Consider the following 24,802-nt stretch of genomic DNA (forward strand, 5'->3'; position numbering starts at 1 on the left):
CAATGTGATCTATAAGAAAACACACCTTTTGCATGTTTGACAGGATTCAGTCCTTGTGAAGGGTAAATCAATTTAAGGCCACTTTAAAGTTCATGTCCAAGCTGGGGTGTAAGATTCTAATAAAATTTGTAAATTTTGGTCTAAAAAATACAGTCTTTCATCATATGCAGTTCACAGCTGATATTATATGTATTATATATTATCACTCTGCTAATTTTATCAGTTTATTTTATATATTTGTTTGAGCTTAACTGTCCAATATTCAGTGTTTATTTGAATTATTTGAGTACAGGCATTTTGTAAACTATAACTTCAATTTTAAGTGGTACTTAATCTAATTAGCCTATACAGTAGGCCTACCATTTCAGATATTTTGGCTATCATTGTTATTTTGCCCTGTTCTTAAGATATTTTAGATGTGACAGGCCAATGCATGTATTTAAACCCATTTTTATAGCTTTAAAATAATGGAGCATTGTGTAAATTGCGCCTGCTATGGCTGTACATAACATTTTGATTTCTATAGTTTAACCAAGCCCATATTGTTAATCAGCAAAATCTAAAATTAAGTTTATTTCACATGTATGCACAATATGTGATATTTTAGATCATTTTATATAGAATTAAAATATCTTTACTAGCAACTAACTAACCAATCCTAGAAAAATTACTTTTACTACATTCATGTCAACTGCACAATCTCGACAGCTAAATCCTTTGAAAAGCAATTTTTATGTCTAATTTAAACAGACAAAAAATGTAAGTGACTCAAAATATCTTTGACTTGCCTGTTGTAGGCACTATCCATTTTTTTAATCATTTACTTGCAGTCAAAGATTCCAGATGATATAATTACAGAAGAGGTTTTAATTTGTGAGAAGTTTTTTTTTTTTACCTGAAGTTACCAAGTTCTATCTTTGACCTGAGATTATTTGATGAAAACGACTTAGCCACTGCTTTGGGCCTCCATGTTCACAAAGCCCCAGAGTGAATGCCCCCCTGATGTTCAGAAGAAGATATGTTCAATCATATCAGACAATTACAAAACATTTTTTATTTCTGTTGTTTGTGTCATAACATGTTTAGGCCTATACATCTTTTTATGTCAGTTGCACTCATTCTGCATACAGGATACTACTGGACACACTTTGATAGGATGTACAACAGTATAGGGATGACATCAGTAGAATACAGAAGGTAATCAGGAGACTCTTTCTGCCGCCACATATCTCATCCTTTCAGAAGCTCCTCTTGTTTCCCAAACAATATTACACGTTATAGGATTGTCATTATAAGGTCAATGCGTCTGATTGTAAGGGCTCAATTGTGGAAAAAAGCATTGAGATCCTCATAAGGGGGCGCCCTGTCATGATGCAAGTGCACGTCGTGGAAAGGTGGAATGTTTTCCGAGTGCGCACCTCCACTGCGCGCTCCAGAGGGCCCAAAAGGTATGCTGTGACTGGGTCGAGACGTGGTCAGTCCGGAATAATGCATAGAGTAATGATAGTTCCTGTCTGTCTCAGAAGGCTCCTGCTGTCTCCCGGACAGTCCGCCGTTCAGGCAGACGGGCGGGCTGTGCTGCCCCTCGTAGTCCGGGCTGCTATAGTCAGGGGATGTGCCACCCGGCGGGTACACGGCCTCGTACCCAGCACTGTAGGAATGGCCCCGCAAGTTAAGCGCACCGGTTCCGGGCTGGTAATGAGGGCTGGAGAGGCGGGAACACCGGTACGGGTAGGGGTGGACAGAGAAAGGAGAGCTGGGCATGTGGAAGCGGGCTCCATCTGAACATGGTTCAGTCAGGAAGTTCCTGGTGTTGAGCTGCAGACAACCTGCCACCAGGTTGGTAGTGGGCTGGGACAGGCCTTTGCACAACATCTGCACGTAGGTCACCACATCTGGACGTTTCCCGTTGCGTAAAATCTCCCCAAGGGCTAATATATAATTCTTGGCCAGCCTCAGAGTCTCTATCTTGGAGAGTTTTTGGGTTTTGGAGTAGCATGGCACCACTTTGCGCAGATTGTCCAGCGCAGAATTCAAGTCGTGCATGCGCGTGCGCTCCCGCGCGTTTGCCTTCATTCGGCGCACCTTAGAGCGCTCGACGCGCGCCGCCGTCATCTTGCGTTTCTTTGGGCCGCGCTTCTTGGGTTTGTCTCCACTGTTTTCATCCTCGCACTCCTCTTCCTCGGCATCGTCGTCCTCATCATCGTCGCCGGCCATCTCAGACTCAGCTCGGCTGCTGCCTTCCAGTGGCTCGTCCAGGTCGTCCTCGCCGAGATGACAGGGCTCGTGCTCATCTTCCTTGGCCGTGCCGTCCTCGTTCTCATTGTCCTCCACCCAGTCAGCCGCGAGTCTCTGGACGTCCGGCAGCACCTCGCTGAACAGCCGGCTCAACATCGTGGCAAGCAACCTGTAAAAGACACAGTCTAGGCTTTAGCTGGGCTGCTTTGCGCCCTGCTGCTGTTTACGCACCATAGACGATCTGTCAAAGCAGGAGAACCTTCCTCAGTGGGCTCCCACAAGGCCTCAGGCTGTATATGTCCCTCACCCAGGGGAAAATAGACTACAATTAATATTCCGTTTGTTTCATACAGACTTGAAACGGTGGTATTTAGCCTATTTGAGTTTATAATTGAAAACCAACAATTGTTTTTATTAGGCCTTTAACTAAGTTTTACTTGTACTCCAGCTTTTAGATCTAGAAAGTCGTTCACTTAAAACACGTGAGCGATGTTTCTCTCATTTTTTATGAGATAGTTTTGATCCAATAAACCCAAAATCCGGACATGCTGTACGAAATATGTTTATAGGAAATTTTGATTAAAGACTGGATTAAATGTTGTCTCTATGTGGGAAAATTGAAACCCCAGTTCTCATGTTTAGTCTGACATGAATCCAGTTGGGGCCTTAAAACAGGAATAGGCTACATCTCCGTATTAAATGTTTGTGTGTGGTGTTGATGATTTCCACCCCAAATTTTTCTTTACCGGACTTCAACTGAAGTAAGAAAGATTCCCGATTCCGAAAGACTGAAAAATGTTGTTTAAATTTTTATTTTATAAAATCAGTTTATTTTAATGGCATAAAGCAACAGTCGGGGCCACCCCTCGGCCTCCAAATGTGTTTCGGTCTGTGCCCTCCAGCAGTTCGGCGCAGGGAGCGGTGCTGACCTGCTTCAGCCGGTCCCCCAGGGACGCATTAGGGGTGCGGGTGCCTCCTCAGTCCAATAAATTGGAGAAATTCCAGCACAGCCAGGCCTCACACTGGACCACAGGATCCCAAACATTTTTATGTCTCTGAATTAACAGTTTTAAAAATGTATAATAAAAATAATCCACTTTAAAAGGACTTTATCCCAAAGAGCATCTCGAGAAGATTTATGTTATTAAAATAATTCTGTATGAATCGTTGATATTTCAGTTGACATATGCCACCAGGACCTAGAGCCTCTCCAGGTTCATGATGCCAATTTTGGACATCACTCGAGACCACGCAGGCTACAGAAAAAAACGATTACTGACATTTCCTTTGCTGAACTTTAGTCCGGCTCATAGTTCCGATGGAGTGTCGACCTGGACTGTCGTTTTAACTTCACGGACGCCTTTCTTTTCTTGAAATAAAAATGCAGATTTTAGGGTTAATCAAAGCTGTATTTAAATGGTCTCAGTGCCAGGTTTTAATTAAATATTTATTCATAATTTGAAAGCTTATTTATTGGAAGTGTTTCCCCCTGGATTCCTGGCATGATAATGAGCAATAATTCAGGCTAAAAAGACAAGTTATTTATTAAAGCGACATTTAAAACTAATATAAATGCTGTAGCATCTCCTAATCTTCACGGATTCTTCCAGTAGTCTGAGCTCAGCTGTGCGGTGGAGTCCAAGGACGGATTTTTTTTCCTAATCTTGTAAGCACAATGTAATTAATGCCAACCAATACCTTGTCAATTAGCCTGTGTATCTCTATGGAGAATTCTACCCCCACAGTGCTCTGACGCGCATCGTGCAGGAACACACACACACGTGCGCGCCCGCGTGCACCTCTTTAGGTTTTCTATTCTACGGTTTTCCCAAAAAAATATATCAAATTCACTCTCCAGGGCTCATTTTCTAAAGTAATTTAATGAAAATTATGAATACAAAAGTGCTAGGACAGCTTATCTTATAGTGATCAATAAGATATAGATAGATATAATCTTTCAAATTAAACGTAATAGGTGGATCAATATCTTCGATAACACCAGCGATAAAGAGATAAAGAGATTACGTCGCATGCGAGGAAAAAGACGCAATAGATTTGAGCAAACAGTCTCTTATTTTGATAAATGCAATTACCTCTGCCTCTAATTCCTCCCTCACAATACAACAGGCTAACACACACTAAGGCAAAAACAAACCTTGATCCACATCTGATGGTCTTAATATTGATTGGAAACGTGTAACCTACCTCCGCGGTGGAGCTCAGTGACGGGGCAAAGCGCGTTTGTTTACACCATCTCTCTCCGGGTGGGCATCACATCCACACGCCCTGTACGGATGCTTGTGCAGGCGAGGCGCTGTGTTCTGCTCTCACACCTCTCTCTCCTCTCTCGCCACCCTGCTCTGTCTCTCTCTCCCTCTGTCTCTCTCTCTGCTGCTGCTGCTATCCGGAGCCCAAACGCGTGGAGGGAGCCGTGTGGCACCTCAGAGGCAGGACTGGGTGGGTTACATACCAGCTCTGATGCCAGGCCCATATGGCTGGCACGTCATTGGCAAGAGCCATCACATGAGAGCCGGTGATTGACATGCGGCCGCATTCACAGAGACTGGCTTACCCCTGGGGGAGAGGGACTCGCCATCTGTCACTGAGCTGAAAGAGAAAATGGAATAAGGAGTGAATGGCACAAAAAACGCACTGGATTCAAACAGCTTCTGTTAGCCTCCATCTTTGGGAAAAACGGGGTTAATCTCATAGAGAAGGTTTAGGAAAACAATCCCCTTACCAGAAATAATTAAAGCAATCCTATAATTATCAGTTTTAGAATGATATCATTCATTTATTGGATTGTTAAAGGATTGCTTATAGGGTAATGATTTTGTTTGATAAGGGAAAGCTGATGAATAAACCAACAAAAAATACAAATAAACCCTTTAGGGAAATTTATTAAATTACATGATTAGTGCTAGTAGAAAATGCCCCAAATAGGCCAATAGGCACAACTAAATCCCAATAGAAATGTTATAAGGCAAAGCTGAGTTTCCAACAGGAAACTGACAAGACAGAAAACACTACTGCCTTCACACAAAGGCCTGGGATAAATAAGGGACCCGCCATAAAGATCAGAGTCAGGGTGCAATTGCCTAAACGAGTCAATTGAACTGAGCCAAGCAGAGCGTCTTGGTTTGGGTTGCCAGGCTTGGCACCGGTGCCGGTGGGCGGGCTGGTGCCAAAGGTGGCAGAGGCACAGATTGCAGAGAGGGGCCAGAAGATGGAGCAGGACAAGAGAGAAAGAGAGGGGCAATATAAGAATGAAAAAATAGAACTGGAAGGCTTTGCCATAACGTTGCTGAAGTACACTTTATTGGCTCACCGTTTCCATTTTCAGTGAAGCAAACCAAATTGTCTGAATGGCTAGATCAAAATGTTTCTGCTCATGGTTGTCCAGCCCTGTCCTCTGCTGATGAAGACTTGCTGTAGGGTCACACCCCAACACGGTGCCCATGTGTAATCATCCTGAGGGACACAACTGTGAAGAACTGAAGAACATTATATTTGACTAATTTGGTGGTTTTAGTGAAAAATACCCTCATCATTTTCAAATTGTGATTACATAGAGGTTCCTTTTTAGTCTTTTTCCATGCTGTAATCACATTTATAACAATTTTAAAAATTTAAAGACAAAAAACTTAGCATTTCATTTCAAAGGACGATATGTCATTAATACAATGATACACTTCAAATTGAAATTTGACTAATAAGGAGCTGAAGATGCGTATCTGTTTCCCAACAAAATAATGATTTAATTATGTTGATTTCAGTCTATTATTTCGAGGTGTCCTATATCATTATGTCGTGGGTTACAAACCACTATGCAATTCCACAGTTCAGTGGGAATACTGAAGTAACCAAATGAATGCATGAATGGCAAAAACTGAGTTTTAAAAATGAGCTTAAAGAATTTTAAACCTAGATGAGAGTCTGGTTCATTGTGCTGTTTTATTCGGACTGACTTTTAGTGGTTTAATTTAAAGCGGAACATGTGGAGGTCAAAAGGAGTATTTAGCTTAGAAACAAGGGTGATAGCTGCAACTGCTTGTTTTTTGGTTTTACAAGTAACCTTAAAATAAAGCTGTTCTCTGCACATTGTCAGTCAGTTGGATGGTTGAGTTCACACAGGAGCCTCAGTTCATGTGCTTTCTCATGCTACATGTGGGTGACATCTACTGGTAATTAAAGGCTTGTGCATGTCTGGAGCAAAATATTGAAAGTGATGTCATCATTTTGCTCAACACTAAACAGGACATGGAGTCAGTTTATTTTTTAGTAAGGTGTCATAGATGTTGTTTTGCTAATGATAAATTTTGACTTTCTAGAAATGAATGTGTGACAACAACACGTGTCACTATGCTCATCTTCCAAAGATGCTTTGAACCTAATGTCTGTATGTATTCCATGCATTTATATTCTGAAATCATGATGTTGTTATCTGAAATGTCCAGCTTGTCTCAGTCAAATGCAAATCATGTTTAACCCTTTTTTTTTGGAATGACCTGAATGGTTCATACTTTCATTCAGAATCAGAATCAGCTTTATTCTGTTCTTTTTGTTGGCAGATCCAAATCAGACAGTGATGGATGTGCAGAGAACAGGCTGTTTAAAAGTTGATCAGCAGCTCCTTAGGAAGGTTGAGCTTCCTCAGGAAGTACATCCTCTGCTGGACTTTCTTGATGATAGTGTCAGTGTTGGGCTCCCACTTTAGCTCCTGGAATATAGCTGAACCCAGAAACCTGAAGGATTCCAGGAGGGCAGAGTGGGGGGCTCCTCCTGAAGTCCATGATCATCTCCACAGTTTTGAGCGTGTCAAGCTCCAGGTTCTTCTGACTGCACCAGAGAGCAGGCTGATCAACCTCCCGTCTGTAGGCCGACTCATCACCATCCGAGGCCGATGACCGTTGTGTCGTCAGTTTGACAGATGGGTGTCCTGAGGTGCAGTGTTGGTGTAGAGGCAGAAGAGCAGTGGGGAGAGCACACACCCCTGGGGGGGCCAGTGCCAATAGTCCAGGTACTGGATGTGATGTTCCCCAGCCTCACCTGCTGACTCCTGCCAGTCAGGAAGTTTGTGATCCACTGACAGGTGGAGGCTGGCACAGTGAGCTGGTTGAGTTGTCCGGGATGATGGTGTTGAACGCCGAGCTGAAGTCCATGAACAGGATCCTTGCATATGTCCCTGGAAAGTTGAGGTGTTGCAGGATGTAATGCAGTCCCAAGTTGACTGCATTACTTCCTGCAAGATCAAATCTACTTGAAATATTTCTAGACTAAATAAAACATGTGTTTATCACATATTGTGTTCATCACACAAACAGCAGAAGTCATAAGACACCTCCTAGTGGTGGTATGAAAAAAGACAACAATGCTCACCGCATCATTGATATTGACACTGATGAAATGCACATTACAGTTACCTTTTGTGGTCATAATACTATAATCCTATACAGTATTTCTCTGCAGCTCTGTGTATTTTAATGCTGTGTGGTTGTAACATGTGATGTTGTGTATTTCCATGCATGTCTTCTCTTTTTGAAAATATTTCCTCTGTTTTAAACATTAGATGACACAAACAAATGCTCGTGTTCACTTTTCAAGGGTAACAGTTTGAACTGTAAGTGAACTGAGCCACAGACGGGCTGTTTTAAATTTCCAAGGTGCAAGTTCTATTTTTCATCTGAAGACCTCTGAGTTTGCTGTCAGCAGCAACTTTCTCTGGAGCTGGCAGAGATCCAGAGCCTCTCTCAAGTTCATGTCAGTACAGGGTGAACCTGTGGGAACCGGGATCATACAGGCGGCGCCCTTGTTACAGGACGGTCTGCTATACTTCTCCAGTCCAACTGCATGAGAGCTGAGAGGAAGTATTTACCAAGCCAAGAGGAAAATCAACAATTAGTCTGATAACAAAAATGTGTGAAACACTCAGTGAGCAAAGATTATATCCACAAAAGAAAGCGTCTTTCTCTCACCTCACACAGATTCCGTGGTTGTTGTTCTATGTTTTTCTTTGTCCTTGTGTCACCCCTTTTTTTTATCTTTAAATGCACAATAATTTACAAAACTATGGAGCAGTTGTTTGTGTTTCCATGGTCAGGAATGATATGGTCTCCTGATTTATTGACATTAATTGAAAAGAAGTTCTGTCTTTCTCTCTTTTTGTTATACATTTGCACATGAATTTCTGTCTCTCCTCGAACTTACTCTGAAGCACTTCCACACACTGACACAATGCTTACTGACTGCCAACACTCAACACTGTGAAGAGAAACTGTTGCCATGGCAATGCATTTCCAAGTGGTCTACCATTTACAGTATATATGATATAGCCTAAATAGCTATCTGAGAAACAGCAGTTTGATTTTTGACTCTACTTTGAGAAGCATTTCACAGGATTTCATGATGACTTGGTGACAAGTGTGAGAGGTCCAGCTGATTGCAACCATCTTTCAGCTCCTCATCAAAAAATGAGAATGTACTACTGCACATTGTGCATGAACAGTAGCTTACAATTGCAAATAATGTGGTTTGCTGACAAAGGGGACTTTGAATTGCTGTGTTCTCAACTTTCTTAGATACTGTGCATGAAATGTCTTGTTTTAAGTCACATCCAGTTCGTGCCAAGAAAATAAAGAACAGCCACCAGTAGATGATGTTTCTTGATATTTTTTAATAAAATAAGATAAAATAGAACTTTATTCATCCTGAGGGAAATTGTCATGCAGCAGTTGCATGTCAGAGATTAGTGCAAATATAAAATAACCAATAAACACATTTCCTGAAGTTGCTTCTTAGTGAGTTGCATATAGCTATGTGTGTACGAAAATCTCAAGTGCAGATATACTACATATGGTTGATATTTATATGTATATGGCTGATCTATATCCATGATATTGCACGCAATGTCCCTTTTGTCAGAAAATAATTAATATAATAATCTCTTCTAATTGTCTCTTATAACTGAATATAGTAATTAAGTAGTTGCTATTGTTATTATAATAGTTACTTGGTTAAATTTTATTCAGTTTTACTCAATGGCACCTTCTTTTGCTCTGTTAATAGTTTATTATTATTTTAAGTAAGCGATCATTTGTTTTGTTTTTTATTTTACAAGACAGTCTTGTGGAGGTCGCAGTTTTAAAAAAATACACGTTCTCCCTGCAATAAATGCCATTACTAATAAGCCCTATGTAAAATTCAAAGAAAGTGTTTTGAACTTCTGTAACACTGATGACATCTTGACAGTTTTAGAAACGTCTTATTTTCTGCCGATCTCAGGGGAAATTGCTTTCTGGGCCACTTTTTTAAAATTCCAGTTGCAGACATTTTCCGACGGCAACTGAAAGCATCACCCCCCGCACCCCCGCCCCTCCACCTTCACTCCTAAACGGACAGTGTGTAAGAGAGGGAGGGAGGGAGAAAGAGACGTGAGAGAGGAGGAAGCAGGCAAAGCTGTCAAACGCAACTCAAGAGTCCAAAGAGACCAGAGGACTGGTGGGACAGAGGAATGCCGCTGGTCACTAACAGAGACATTATTTTAAACCTATCTTTTTATACATTGCAGAACCATACAGCTTACACAGGCTGTTAAATCGGACTTTTAGTTGAACATTTGTACGCCTGGCTGTGGAGGTGACAGGCTAGATGCCATGAACCCGCTGCTGCCCGCAGACACGGAGGTGATGGAGCGAGAGGCAGACAAGGATGCGAGGAGGAAGATCCAGTTCTCCGTGCCTTCCGCCGTGCCCACCCAGTTGGACCCGCGGCAGGTGGAGATGGTGAGAGCATATAGGGGATTGTGGTGTGAAGCCTATGATGATGATGATGATGATGGTCATCATAGTGGTGGTGGTGGTGTATGTGTCTGTCTGTTTGTGTGTGTGTGTGTGTGTGTGCGCGTGCGCGTGTGTGGAAGAATGAGGTCAGACCTGGGTCATATACCAAACCCATTTCAGGATCACCAGTGTGTTGTGTCCCTTTTTTGTGCAGCCTAAAACATAATCTCTAATCACATAAGCACTACTTTTAGACTGTGAGGTTCAAGAGCACATTGTCAGCTTTATTCTATAGACTATTTAAGAAGGTAAATGGACACAGAGGACTATGGTTTTAGCCTACCTGGCAAAAGCGGTAAAAGTACAAAGATACAAATCTGAAACATGCGTGCTTCCAACTTTCATCCTGACTTTTAAGTATCCACAAAGTGAGCATTGCCCTCCTCTGTGGCTTCTGAAGCATCAGGACTTGCCATTGAGGTTGACAGACAGTTACATAACCAGTCTAGCACTAGACTTTGCAGAACTCTGTAGTTTGTACATTGGGTATTTCTCTGTGGGCAGCAGGGTATGGGCAGCACTAGGATTAAGCTGAGCTGTGCAGCCTCAGGTTTTGGGGGGGGGTTTGGATCCCGTAAAAGTGATGAGGCATCTCTGCCCTTCAAAAGGCATGCATGAGGAGGAAGAAGAGTAGGAGGAGGAGGAAGTGAGGGATAAAGGCACCGTTAGTAATATTAAAAATGAGATTACGTGCCTGAGTAATAATGCATTCACCACATCTGTAAAGCAAAAGATAGGTCACATTGTTAGTCATGTTAGAAGGAGGTGGTGAGTGCATTATGTAAAATAAATCAAGCATAACTCAGTTTTCTGTAGGTTATGCTGAACTTTTCCAAAGTAAATGCAGCTGAAACATGCTGAGCTGGTACTGTAGACATTATGTTAGAAAAATAGTGCAGCATGCAACAGGAATAATGTTTGCTGGTGCAGTATGGATATAGACCAGCATTTAGTCTGGCAATGGCCGCCCATAAATATCATCAAGGTAACTCCAACTCCATTCCTCCATTAAATTCTGCTTTATTGATTTCTTCCGCTTTTAAGACAAAAGGCATTATTGTCTTAAGAGCCTGCTGCTCCCTATTGGTGGGAATCTCATTGGAGACCAGGTGCAATGTCCAGAATCCTCTTCCCAGTAGAAGATTTTGAGATTTCATGGCACATCTGCTTGGACAGCATGTTTCGCCTGGAAAGTAAAAATAAACTAATAAATCAATAATATAGGCACTCAGATATTTCTCACACCACTGCTGTTTACAGCCCAGCATGCAGTCTCTAAGGCTTTAGACTACTTTTTTTACCTAGTCATTTGCTTTTTTTTTAAAGCATCCTCATGTGGCAGATTTCATAAAAATCTCATCATAGTACTTTTGAAAAGCTAAGAACACTATTTGGGTTAAACTAGCTCCTCCTGATCTGATGTGTTAATTTCTTTTTCATGGTAAGTTGTTACTGGTCTGAAACAAACCATTACTACTACTGCTCATTACTTCCATAGTATTAAAAGACCCCTTCCTACATAAATTCCAACCCGTAAATGCTTATTGACAGCATCATGTGAGCTGAGTCAATTTTCTAAGACGCTCTGGCAGTTTGCTAGCACAGGACCAAGTAAGATTACTTCAAATCTTCCACAGTGGATCTATTGGGAATTAAAGCAGCAGCATTCTCTGGCAAAACATGCAAAAGGTTACAAGGTTCTTGTATCATAATACGTTTTCTTATAGCAACCAAAGCGCCCTAACTCTGGTGTTGCAATTTACAGGGGATTGGATCCTTATATCACCTGTTGCTGAGATTCATAGTGGAGAAAAATGAGCTGGCGATTTGAGGCATTTCTTCAATACTTAACATACCAGCAATCCAGCTGAAGGGATAAACAGTCACTCAGCTGCAAAATAAGTTTTATAATCCTTAATTTAGGCAGCATGCATGAGAACCCCCCTCTCTATTTTCCTTCCTCTTCCTTATTTTCAAACTTAACTTTGCAGTACAGCCTGCCACTTTGTTAATTAGAAATACTGCCTGATGGTCCTGTCATGTGGGATGAGACTCAACTGTCCTTGAGACATGTGTGAATGCTGAAACCGCTACCCTCCTGGATAAGTGACCCCAGCATGCTTCTGGGAAATGGTTCTTTCTTCAAGGGACTTTGACCGTAGCTGACAGTTGTGGAGGAAGTATTCAGACGCTTTACTCAAGTAAAAGTACCAATACCACACAGTAAAAAGATTGCATTGAAAATTATACTTAAAACTATAGGCAATTTATTTCAGAAGCATTTTTTGTTGTGATACAATAAACAAAAAAACGATCTGTGGTTGTTTCAGGACTGTAAAAAGCACGGCCAAACATTATATGAAATCATTGGCTGATCTACCATAACTACCTACGCGCGATCCACCCATGCACTTAATGCACATGGAAATGTGGCTTTGGAGGGAAGCCTATAGGGAGGGGGTGGAATTGTTTCAGTTGGATACTTTCAAAATCTAGCTGTCTCTTGCTAGTTCTCCAACGTTGCCTACCCCAGGTTTAAGAAAAATATGTAAGTATGATTAGGAAAAGGTGTTGAAAGTAAAAATACTCTGTGCAGAAAAATGTCTCCTGTGACTGTTATTCTATCACATGTGATAGCATTAGATTATTATTATTACTCATGCACTAATGTAAATGCAGGCTTTTACAGTTGAGTAGCTTGTTGAGGTGAAGTTTATTTAACTATTTTGTATAGGACTGCAACTGCTTGATTGTACGGTTTGTAGAAATTCTGAAATTCTGTCACAGTTACCCAGAGCCAAATATGATATGTTCACAGTGCTTTGTTTTGTCCAACCACAAGTAAAAAAAAAATCAAGATTATTAAACATATTTTTTTTAAAAGCATCGACTTCTCAAAATGCTGAAAACCAAAGCTGAAACCATCTAATTGCCAATTAATTTTCTCTAGATCAGCAAATCTTGATTTGTAAAGTTGTAAATAGTAAAGCTGTCAAATAACTCTAGTGGAGTAAAAAGTACAATATTTCCTTAATGTAGTGGAGAACAAGCAGAAAGTGGAATAAAAAAGAGAAATATCAAGTCCTAACATTCCACCTCTGGTAGCTGATCAGGAGCCTTTATTGTTGCCCTTTTTGAAACCATGATAGAGATGCCACCTTTCCTGTAATCTACCATTGCCCTGCTTAGATTCTGAGGAATGGGGTAAATGTATTATTTTCTCAGCAATGACTGCTCAAGAGATAAAAGTGCAAAGTTGGTCATTGTCACACCAATAGATTTCTCATACAGCCCTTTGAGACTTGGTCAGGGTATATCATCCCTTGTTTCCCATGTGAAAGGCAGACCCTGCTGCCCTTTCCCACTGAGAGTGACTAAAACCTGTGCAAGTGTTATGGGGCTTCAAGAAGAATATGTGTGGGTCAGCTTGTGTACAACATTTCCAAAACACGACCATAACATTAGCACTGAAATGGCAAGCAGTAGCACGGATAAAGAGACAGGCAGAGAGATGAGTAGAAAGAGTGGGAGGGAATAAATAAAAAGTCCTGAGTTGAGAAGGACGAGAGGGAGGGGGAAAAGGGAAAGATAACTGACAGAAGGCATGTACAAAAAGGGAAGAGAAAAATCACCAGCCAAGGAGATGACTGATTAAAACCAAAGAGATTAGCTGTGGATGACTGAGGCCTGAATCAAGGGCAAGGACAGCTAATGCTAAGAACAAATTTTCACAGCAGGACAGCCAAGAGCTCTAAACTCCAGTAGGGTCTTATTCAACAAACCTAGCCTACATTCTGCTACTGTTAACACATTATTCCTAAATTGGGTAGCAGGTAGCAGGAAAAACACATTTGCTTGCCATTGAAGAAGATACAGTAACTCCAGTTGAATGTACAGATGTGAAGTTCTTTAATCAACTCTCATCTAATTTTTTCTTTCAAAATGTTCACTGGAAAACAAAAGGTCAAATGGCAGTAGTAGGTTTCATTGATCTTTTCCTGAACCTCAAATCAAGCTCAACACAGGATTATTCGCAGAATAAATTGAAAGCACGGCAAATGGACTTATGCTTCCAATGCATGGTAGATAGGATATTTCTGCATAAAGGTTCTTTAGTAGCCTACACAACCCACCCAGTGCTGTCACTGCGCAATATAAACTTCCAGATTGAATGTTAGGTTACCCTGAAGATCATCCTACCTACCAAAAAATGAGGTGGGGGTTTAATGATTTACTATGTGAGCACTTAACAGAATTCCTGTGCTGTTTAAATTCTTCTTTCTGGCATTTTCTGTGGCAGTGTGGTTGTAGCTGCTGCATTTCAAACTTTGCTGCATAGTTCTCAAACAGGCAATAAAACCTGAAGCAGAAAAATGTATAAACACATCCGACATGCACAGTTGGTGCAGTGTTTGGTCCAGCTGTCCTTACTCTCATTGGCCACAGCATGGTGTATGACTGGTTGCATCAAGTTTATTTATATGATTTGTTATACAGCCTGTATGATGGTGTGTAAAACCTTGAGCGATATTTCAGTGAATGCACACATACCATTTGTGCACCTAACAACATAAAGCATTAGGTTCGTTTTTAAAGTTTTGTGTTTTCAAGATGTATAGGCTTATGCAAACTTTGTCAAAAATGACTTTCAGCTGTGTTTTAATTATTCTTTAAAGATACCACACCGCCAAATGGTGGGGTGTTTAAAGGCCATTTTGCCCATTGAAACAGACATGTTAATACATGTTTTTTAATTTTCTACAGACTTAGCCATTTGTGTAGAAGACAGTTGTCATTGAGAAATTCAAATACCAAAAAAGTTTTACTGTAACCACTTTACTTGTAAAACAGCCTATTCTAGATTTGTAAAGCAGTCATATCTCATTCAGTTATTGCTACTGTCATCCCAAACAAAACTGAATCATTGAAACCTTATTGAACATTATAAAAATACAGTACTTGTCCAATAAGTCAGGATGACTGGTTAAATAAATGTTTAAAAACCAAAACTAACTCAACTCTGTAATGGCAGAGCTATTGTCAAAAATTATAAGTCAAAAATCAAAACAAATCCTTAATAATAGCAAATTTCAGCAAACCAGTAGGTTACATACTGCTCACACACACTGAAGATTGTTATATCCCACCATTTAGCCCAGTCAAGAGGATGAATATATTCTAATGTGCTAAAATGTTTCTTACAAACCCTGCTACTGTAGATGCACACGCTAAAAAATGTGAAACAAATCAGTTACAAATCAAAACAGGCACTTGCAGGCATTTCAGACATGCAAAAGGACTTGTTGAAAACACTATGTTCCCTGTAGAGGCCTGACCTTCTGGCAAGCGTGTTAACAAAACACTCAGAAAAGGTCATTGTGTCTGAAAAGGCTCTCAGACAGGTGCTTCACCTGTGGCTTGGTCCTTTGACTGCACATGCTTTTTTCCTGAGAGATGTGCGTGTGTGTCAGTCAATGTGTGTGGAACTGCTCATGTTTGTTAGATTGCGGCATTTAAATGTTCATGTTCAACCTCTAATTGGATGCTTTGTAATTCATATTTAAATCTGTTCCTCCACAATGGCAGCATATTTAATTCTAGTGTCTGAGTGATGAATATGTATGAGCACGCAGAGTGAAGAAGAAGGAGAAAAGAGTTACTCCAGCGTGGAAACTGCCCACACATTTCATGCCTACACTCTCACCCGTGATTGGCTTGGCAGCCGCTCGTATCTCACGATATTATTACCACAACACATTACAAAATAGAGAGAGTGATGCATCTATTGTTTATTTCATAACACTTTTAGTTATTCTTAGGCAGAAGACAGTGGTGTTTTTTTATTGTTTATTATTTTACTATAAATAATCAAACATTGGTGTAGCTTGGGCTTAAATCATAAAAACAGGTGAAGAAAACAACACACAAGTATTTAGTATGTAGCCCCTGTAGTGTTATATTATTGGATCATAATTATTAATACTTGAATAAGGAGTACTTTCAGGTTGTAGTTGGTCATGGTAGAGCTCATTAACTAACTACTTTATATACTTTGTGTAGTTTTATTAGTAACAATGCATTATATTATATAAATAATAAATAAAATGTTTCCTATTTAAAATCTCAATATAAAAGTTCCGAGTTACTATAGGTGTAAAATAAATGTAGTACAGTAACAGTAATAGTTCCATCTTAAATAGAGTGGTGTAAGTATAAGCATACAATGAAATTACTCCAATAAAGTACTAGTACTAGTTAGAAAACCCATTCAGATTGAATAACTGCATTGTTAAGTTGTTATGTAACAGTTTACATCAAGTAAAGTATGAGCTCCTCAAAATATATACATATCAGACTGAAACTGACTTTAGATTTTAAAGTTATCTTTCAGCACATTTCCTATCAGTTGCATAACTGTTGCTTTCCATGACTCACTCTGCTCCACACATAGAACATGGGAAGATGAGGAATCAACAGGATGGCAGATGTAGAATATCGTTTTTGAGCCCACAGTTTATGACCTGAGTGGAGACCTCAGGTAGCATCCAACACGTGCATTTAAAAATACATCAGTCGTGACAATAGCTGCAATAGCTGGAGATAATTTTATAATGATGCCTTATGTTCATTTTACTGATATAGTAACTGAAAAGATTGCAAAACTATTTGGACAGGACAAAAAACTGTCATGATGTTGAAAGGTGTAAAACCTAAGAAACAGAACACCGGTATTTATACTGTGAACAAGCCACCACCCAGCACCAATCAGTGAAGGCAAGAGGGCTATTATATGGGAGAATGATGTAAGATTGTTCAAGAGGGCTTAAGTAGAATTCGACATCCATCTGATGATAAAATAACACACTGGACGAATTGAAAAACATAAATGATTGCCACAAATAAAAGTAATCCAGCTGCCATCTATGACCAGATTTAATCTTCATTCAGAAGTCTGGACTACAATGTTTTGAATGTTGTTATGTAATAATATGCATTTTCTCATTGCAAGAAGATCCACAAAGCTAAATAAAAGCCTTTTCACATCAGTCACACCCTGTTCCTTGTTTTTATGGATGGGGCTGTTTGTGTCAGGGTTTTGCGTAGCTCATACATGCGCAAATATATGCACATTCAAGTCTTCAATCTCTCTCTCTCTTTGCTAAGATTCGACGTCGGAGACCGACGCCAGCCACGCTCTTCAGATTGACGGACCCACCATCACCAGACGAAGAAATTGGCCCTCATCAGGTAGCTCAGCTGGTGTGCACTATTTTGGCCTTCAAAATCCACCAAAAACTTTCAGAATTAATGAGCAGAGATATGATTTTAGGCTGAAGAGATTCCAGCTCTGCCAGTTGCCTCAATACACCAGAACACAATGCAATGACAAGTCTGTGTGTTTTGAGTGAGGGGTGTGAGTTTAATGTTTTCCTGATTGTTAAACAATCACTTAAATTTTCTATATGTACACAAAGTGAATGCAGCATTCTCAGACTTGTTGCCTGGTGGTTGAAGAAAGGCATTCTAAGAAATGTTGCAAATTTGCATCAGAGGCAGGAGGTATATTCAGTGGGAGTGGGTGCACACCAAAAAAAAAATCCAATCTGAGCCAATTCTGTATCTGTCACGAGGCAATAGGACTGCAATGCAGACAAACAAACAAAAAAGGATGAAGGAAGATATAAAGGGTGGGAAGGGCCAAGGGCATCTGGTGGACAGGTGGTGAATGGCAAGTCTTTAAATTGACTCTGGTTAAGTCCAAAACCAAAAAATTGGTTTCTTTTGAATACGGCTGACAGTTAAATGCAATTGTTTTGTGTCTCTTGGATCACACCTTTTCATCTTAAAGGAATGTCTCATCTTGGCTGCCTTTCTACCTTCATGCTACCATTTCAAAATTAACAAAATAATAGCAATTTTACTATATTTTCTAATTTATCTGAGTCTCTGGTATTTTAATGGACTCCCCTGATAAAACATGTAGGTTACTGTGCATATGTGCGTTACTGTATATGTAAACAATGATTTGGATGTTTTAATTCTGCAGTGGGTTCTGGGGGAAAATGGAGCATTGAAAGCCAAACTGGTTCACACGTCAGCCTACCAGCCACCCTCACTTAAAGGTAAACACACTGTCTTTAATGTGTCTGTGTAATGAATTACACAAAATGAGAGAATTTGGGAGACCTAATTCTGCTGTGGCAACTGCCATGTGGTCTATATCTGTTTGGAATATGCGCCTATCCAAGTGAGAACTGTGTGTGTGTGTGTGTGTGTGTGAGTTTATGTATGTGTGTGTTTGTGTGTGTATGTGTGTGTGAGAGACAATGTGTGTGTTATGTGAGATTAGGAGCAGAGACAGCTGTGAGTCTGTGCTGGATCATCCTGGATTATAGGATGGGCACACAGCTGCAACATGGTCTCACACACATACACCCAGAGTCACACGCATACAGACACAGAAAACATTTGATATAAATATGTATATTACTTATTATTATCTTCTGTTTTGTAGGCTTAAAATGTCTACATTGTTCTACTGAAAATGTTGGTGTGATAAATTATATTTTAACATCCTCATTACAAAATGCTATACCTTCTTTTTTTTTTTTACATAAACATAATCTATACCAAATATCATTACCAACATATTGTCAAAGACTAAATAAAAAAAGGGGGGAAAAAAACAAATAAACATCTGATTGTGTTGTGGTGTGGGGACAGAGTGGACCCAAACGCAACAATCGGGAAGAACAGGCTTTATTGAAGGGGAAAAGGGGTTGAGGGAGTGGAGGTGAGGAAATGGCGGACGCCGGGGAACCACGGGCACGGGGAACCGAGGAGACTGAGACAAGGGAGCCGGGGGCACTGGGGACCGAGGAAGCAAGGAGGCACGGGGAGGAGCCGGGAGGACGCCGGGGAAGAGGTCCGAGGGGAGAGGGCAGGGTGGCGAGCCCAGCTGACGGAACGGAGGACGGAGGTGAGTGGACCGGGTAAGGAGCAACGACGATCAAGCAGGGGTTGACTGGAGAACCGGGGTAGAAGTACTGTCAGAGATGAGGCTGATTGCTGGCAGGTGTGAGTTCATGCGGGTGGCCCGAAGGCGGGACCAAGAGGGGGCAAGGAGCCTCGGGCGGATGTCCCAGGGGCAGGGCAGAGAGAGTACATGGGACCTGAGGCGGACGTCCCTGGGGCAGGGCAGCGAGAGAACATGGGACCTGAGGCGGGCTTCCCAGATGCAGGGCAGAGAGGGAACATGGGACCTCAGGTGGACGGCCCGGAGGCTGGGCAGAGAGGGAACCGGGGAGGTCAGGAGGTCGAGAGCCTGAGCTAAGGTCCACAGGGGGCCGAGCAGAGGGTCGACGGCGAGGACCGGAGGCCCCTGGAGGCCGACCACGAGGCCGGCGGAGAAGGCGTAACCTCTCCGGAGGTCGGGCTAAGGGGCGACTGGTATGAGGGCGAGACCTCTCAGAGGCCGGGGAGTGGGGCGAGACCAGAGGCCGGGGATTAGGGCGAGACCTCTCCAGAGGCCGGGGAGTAGGGCTGAAGGCCGGCAGCGAGACAGCAGCAGGGGGAATCAGGGACGGGGCTGCTGGGCTGAGGGCCGGCGCCGAAGCAGGAGCAGGGGTAACCAGAGACGGGGTTGGAGGGTTGGGGACCGTGGACAGGGAACAAGGAGGTGGCGTGGTCTGGGCCGTGGGCTGGGTGACGGCCTTGGTGCAGGGATCAGCCGGACCACTAACGGTGCTGAAGCCGATCAATCCGCTGAAAGGGCACGAGGAGCAGGAGTCGGCTGGACCACCGACGGGGCTGAAGCCAATCTATCTGCCAACAGGGCACGAGGAGCAGGAGTCAGCCGGACCACCGACGGGGCTGAACCCGATCGGTCCCCAAACAAGGCACGAGGAGCAGGGGTTGGCCGGACCACCGGCAGGGTTGAATCCGGTCGATCCACCAACAGAGCACGAGGAGCGGGAGTCGGCCGGACCACCGATGGGGCTGACTTCGGTCGGTTCTCCGACAAGGTATGGGGGGCCGGGGTTGGCCGGACCACCAACAGGGCACGAGGAGCAGGGGTCGGCCGGACCACCAACAGAGTAGGTTTTGGTCGGTCCACCGCCGGGGCGTGAAGAGCAGGCTGGGGGCTAGAGGCCCTAGGAGGCCGGGAATCAGGAGGGACAGGCTGGAGGCTAGCGGTGCTAGCAGGCTGGGGATCAGGACCAGACTGGGGGCTAGCCGGCCGGGGATCAGGCTGGGGGCTAACGGCGCCAGCAGGTCGGGGATCGGGCTGGGGGCTAGCGGCACTAGCAGGCCGGGGAACAGGAGGGACAGGTTGGGGGTCAGCGGCAGGGGCCTGGCAGGACAGGAGGACGCTTCCCAGCCTGCAACTAGCAGGTCGGGAAGAAGTCCACTGGGGGCTAGCGGGTAGGTGGAAAAACCTGGCCAGCCACTCAGGGATGGAGTCTCTCAGCCACGGCCTCTGAGAGACTTTTACCTGGCCAAAAGTCAGAGGAGCCCTCTTGTCGCCCCCCATGACTCGAGTCCCTCCACATCTACTCCAACTCCAACAACTCCATGCAGAGTTGATTCGCTGCCTCCTGGAAGATGGTTGCTGGGTCCATTTTGTGGCTTGATAGTTCTGTTGTGGTGTGGGGACAGAGTGGATCCAAACGCAACATTCGGGAAGAACAGGCTTTATTGAAGGGAAAAAGGGGTTGAGGGAGTGGAGGTGAGGGAGAGGCGGACGCTGGGGATACACAGGAACGGGGAACTGAGGAGACTGAGACAAGGGAGCCGGGGGCACTGGGGACCAAGGAAGCAAAGAGGCATGGGGAGGAGCCGGGAGGACGCCGTGGAAGAGGTCCAAGGGGAGAGGGCAGGGTGGCGAGCCCAGCTGACGGAACGGAGGACGGAGGTGAGTGGACCGGGTAAGGAGCAATGACGATCAAGCAGGAAGAACCGGGGTAGAAGTACTGTCAGAGATGAGGCTGATTGCTGGCAGGTGTGGCAGGCAGAGGAGGAGGCTGATGAGGTGCAGGTGCGGGTCGTTGGCTGGGCTCAGGAGCGGAGGGAGAGAGAGAGGGAGATGGAGAGCACATGCAGGGGGAAAGGAGGAGACACAACACCAGGGAAAAATAGAATCACAAGCAAAAAAACAGAAATAAACAGGACACTCACCGTCAGCCGGGCTGCTACCACAACAGATTGCTTGAAACACTTAAAATGTGACTGCCCAATCCTCCAGATTCTTTTAATATATCCATTTTGTGATACGTTATACCTGTTATAAACAATAACACAATTGCTGTTGAAATAATGTAGCTCAGTATAATGTAGCTCACTATATTATATATATTTTATCTGTCTGTCATGAAACTGCCACTGTACTGTACGTAAAGAGTGAGACTCCCTGAAAACTTCTGACCTCCAGTGGCATAACTTCGCACCTTGCAGCAGTGATGTACAAGTGTACTCCATGACCCCATGCCATCACTGTTGGGTGTGGTTACAGGCCAATGAGAGGGCTGCCCCTTAACACCACTTTTTTATATAGTTTTACTGAACCAATGGCTCATCCTTTAAAGGTGCCGTAGAATGCTCATTTTCAGATTCATACTTGTATTTAGGGTTTCTACTAGAAAAGGTTTACATGCTTTAATGTTCAAAAAGCACATTTTATTTCTCATACTGTCCACTGCATCAGCACGTCATTTCCCCCTCTGTTTTGAACACTCAGTTTTAGCTCCATGCCTCCATTTTTGCCGATTTATAGTTTATATGTTACTGGTAACTTTAGCAGTTAACTACTGCTAACAGCAGCTGCTACTAAGGTAGCTACTCAGATAGCCATGCAGCTAGCCATCCTAGAAGTTTTGGACTGCTGGTTCAGAGCCAGCTGATAACAGGACCTACTATTAGCAACAGCTAGTTGTAAAGGAAAGCTATCTGTCCATCAGGAAACTTCACAGGAAATCACAGAGTTGAAGCAGAGCAGCCAGAGGACATCAGAGGGAAATCCAGAATTTTATTTTTACTATTCCTTCCTTCCATAACCGTAAAAGCACTTTCTGTGAGACACACTGCACTGCATAACCTACAGCTTTAAGTGAGTTTCAACTCATTATATTTTTCTCTTCTGTGTTGGTTTGCTCTCACAACTCTCACAGCATCACAATAGGCCGTAGCAGGCAGCAGTTTTCAGAGAAAAAGCTCTACAAACCCTCTGCTCAAGACCAATATTTTAAAGACAAAATCAGAGCTAAAACAAGAGTGAATATTGGACTTACATCACCAGTTTATGTTGCTCGTTAACAACTGGATGTATTTTTGTTGCCTCCAAGTGGCCAAAAGATCTAAACACAGACATACAGTACATAATCTCTTATATCCACCTGTCAATTAATTCATCCATTATATGTTTTTTAAAGGCTTAAATTGATCTTTGTTTTTAAAGTTGGCACAGTGCTACTTTATTCTATATATTGATCTGTATTTTCAGCTGTTCAGAGGATGGCCCAGGCCCACCTGTCCTCGCTAGACATGTCTTCTGTGGACAAAGAGGAACCCTCTTCTGGGGATGAAGAGGAGGAACATGAGACGGAGAGCCAGCAAACAATCTCAGCTACAGGTGGGTCAGACAGCACGGTCTTTCACATCTTATACTTGCATATGTACCCTACCACACATAGACATATTTTACACTTTGAAAACTCCCTTTCTTGCCAGATCTAAAGGAAGAAAGCAAACCACTGAAAGATCAGTGTGCTGCGCCAGACAGTTTGACAGGAAGTGCTGATCTCAGCCATCACCACAGAGACAAAAAGGAGGCAAAAGAAAGAGAGGAAAGAAAAGGAGAATGACAAAAGAAGAGGACTCCAATGGAGAACTGAGTGTTAGTGAGGAACAAACTTGCATAGCACACATATAGGCCATGTGTGTGCATGCATTGGTGTATGTATGAGTGTATGTTATTTTGGTCTGTGAGTATGTGCTTGCATGAGACAAAAGAGTTGAGGAAGAGTGTGGAAGAGAGAGAGAGAATGTGGAAAACAGACGGGCAATAAGGAAGGTCAGAATATTAATGAGCAGGTATGAGGAAACGTTTAACTGGAGACTTGTGAAGGACATCACATTTCAGTCAACCAAGGATGCCAGGGCTAAATTCCAGTCAGCCAAGGACACTGCGCAAAAAATATGAGAACTGCTAAGAACAGTGGCATTTTCTCAAATAAATAACTGTGGATTTTTTTTTAGGTTAAACAGGATTAAACAGAATTCTAAGAGTTGCTCAAAGTATATCCATGTGTGAAGAATCAGATTTTGAATCACCTTTATTCACATCATCTACAGGGCATGTCATGCAGTGATACTGGTGCTAAAACACACACCTTAAGAACAATTAGAAAGAGCAGATGATGCACACAGCTCAAGATAAAATTTCTATACAAGCGGTAACAAACCTACATTTGCAGATAACATATACACTATCTAATGCATACATGTAAACATGTAAGATTCAATCATATCTGTATTGATATGATCAAAGTGAAAAAATGTCTTAGGGCCCTGATGAGGTTCCTATTTTATAGTATGTGTCATACAGTTTGAGACTAAGGTCTTGCAGTTATTGTATGTGATACACAGATATGATACACTTTATTACATGATATACTACATTATAAAATACAGTAAAGAGTGATAAGATGACAAAATCATATTGGAATGTAACCCAAAAACTATAAGGATGCTTTCAAACTGTTAAAAACAACTATTTCACTTTGCTTTCCTCAACCTTGTAGACATTTGAGCATTTGAGCGCCACCAAAGCCACAGCAGACCAGATCACATCATATCAGACTAATCTGACTAATCATGATAATGCAGGACAGTTTTTCTGGTTTGATTATGCACGGGCTTTTTGTAACATGGCGATTAGCACGCATGATCTGTTTGGGATGGCAGAGAGGATGTTTGGTAACTGAGAAAAGACCTATTTTTTCAAAAGCAACATATATTATAAGTTGACATTGTAGATAAATTGTGTTTTGTGTTGGTTGCTAATAAAACAGTTATATTGTGCAGTTGTTGTTCGTGTGATTGTATGTCTGTGGAGTTAATCTGCAGCAAGTTCAATGTTCCAATCATATTTCTTTTCTGAGAAAAGAAAGACAAAGTGCTTTACAAGTGCTTTATTTGGCATTTCAATACCCAAACGGAGTCATATGTTTGAATACAGTAAATGAGAGTGGGTTTTATTAAATAAGGGCCCTGAGCAAGTTTTTGCCCTTTTATGACATTTTTTTCTTGTGCATTTGTAAACAGCCTTGGATGTACACCACTATTTGTGTTCTTTACATTGTCCCTAAAGATGTCACAAGATCACTAAAATTTGAAAAAAAAAAAGCAGTTGAATTAAACACATTTAATATCTTTTAAGATAAGCCAAGAACCAATTTTGGTTATATTTTTGTCTTTGTCCACAGTATAAACTGTTTTGCCATTGTAAACTTAATTAAATCTATCAACAAAGTCTGGACAATCATTTATATCTGTTTTAGAGTCCTTGGCTAATATTTGATAAGCAACTCAAGATGCCCAATGTTCAGTACTTCTAATTACACATCATATTCTCAGATTCAGATCTACACTGATCAAAATAACAAAAACATTGATACCATAGCAAATCTTAAGATTAACATGGAATTGCAACAATATGCGACGATGGA

The 24,802-nt window shown here is 42.2% G+C and overlaps 2 protein-coding genes across 3 annotated transcripts; one reads left to right on the top strand and one right to left on the bottom strand.

The window, feature by feature from the left end:
- Nucleotides 1–1,320: 1,320 nt before the first annotated feature.
- On the bottom strand, nucleotides 1,321–4,800 carry LOC123983333 (neurogenic differentiation factor 2-like). The gene is made up of 2 exons (XM_046069556.1): nucleotides 4,709–4,800; nucleotides 1,321–2,407 (listed from the first exon to the last, which is right to left on the bottom strand). Exons 1-2 carry the CDS (start codon nucleotides 4,780–4,782, stop codon nucleotides 1,321–1,323), a joined length of 1,161 nt encoding a protein of 386 aa, XP_045925512.1. The 5' UTR covers nucleotides 4,783–4,800.
- A 4,923-nt stretch (nucleotides 4,801–9,723) lies between these two features.
- LOC123983164 (protein phosphatase 1 regulatory subunit 1B-like) lies at nucleotides 9,724–24,155 on the top strand. Of its 2 annotated transcripts, none has more exons than XM_046069301.1 (5): nucleotides 9,724–10,019; nucleotides 17,241–17,336; nucleotides 18,124–18,199; nucleotides 22,576–22,704; nucleotides 22,803–24,155. In XM_046069301.1, the coding sequence occupies exons 1-5, from the start codon at nucleotides 9,891–9,893 to the stop codon at nucleotides 22,934–22,936; spliced, it is 564 nt and encodes a 187-aa protein (XP_045925257.1). In that variant the 5' UTR covers nucleotides 9,724–9,890; the 3' UTR covers nucleotides 22,937–24,155. The 2 variants fall into 2 exon arrangements, with proteins under 2 accessions (XP_045925257.1, XP_045925258.1); XM_046069302.1 differs by having other exon boundaries at nucleotides 17,241–17,324.
- The last annotated feature ends 647 nt before the right edge of the window (nucleotides 24,156–24,802 follow it).

This window comes from Micropterus dolomieu, linkage group LG14, assembly GCF_021292245.1.
Source record: "Micropterus dolomieu isolate WLL.071019.BEF.003 ecotype Adirondacks linkage group LG14, ASM2129224v1, whole genome shotgun sequence".
NCBI classification, from domain to species: domain Eukaryota; kingdom Metazoa; phylum Chordata; class Actinopteri; order Centrarchiformes; family Centrarchidae; genus Micropterus; species Micropterus dolomieu.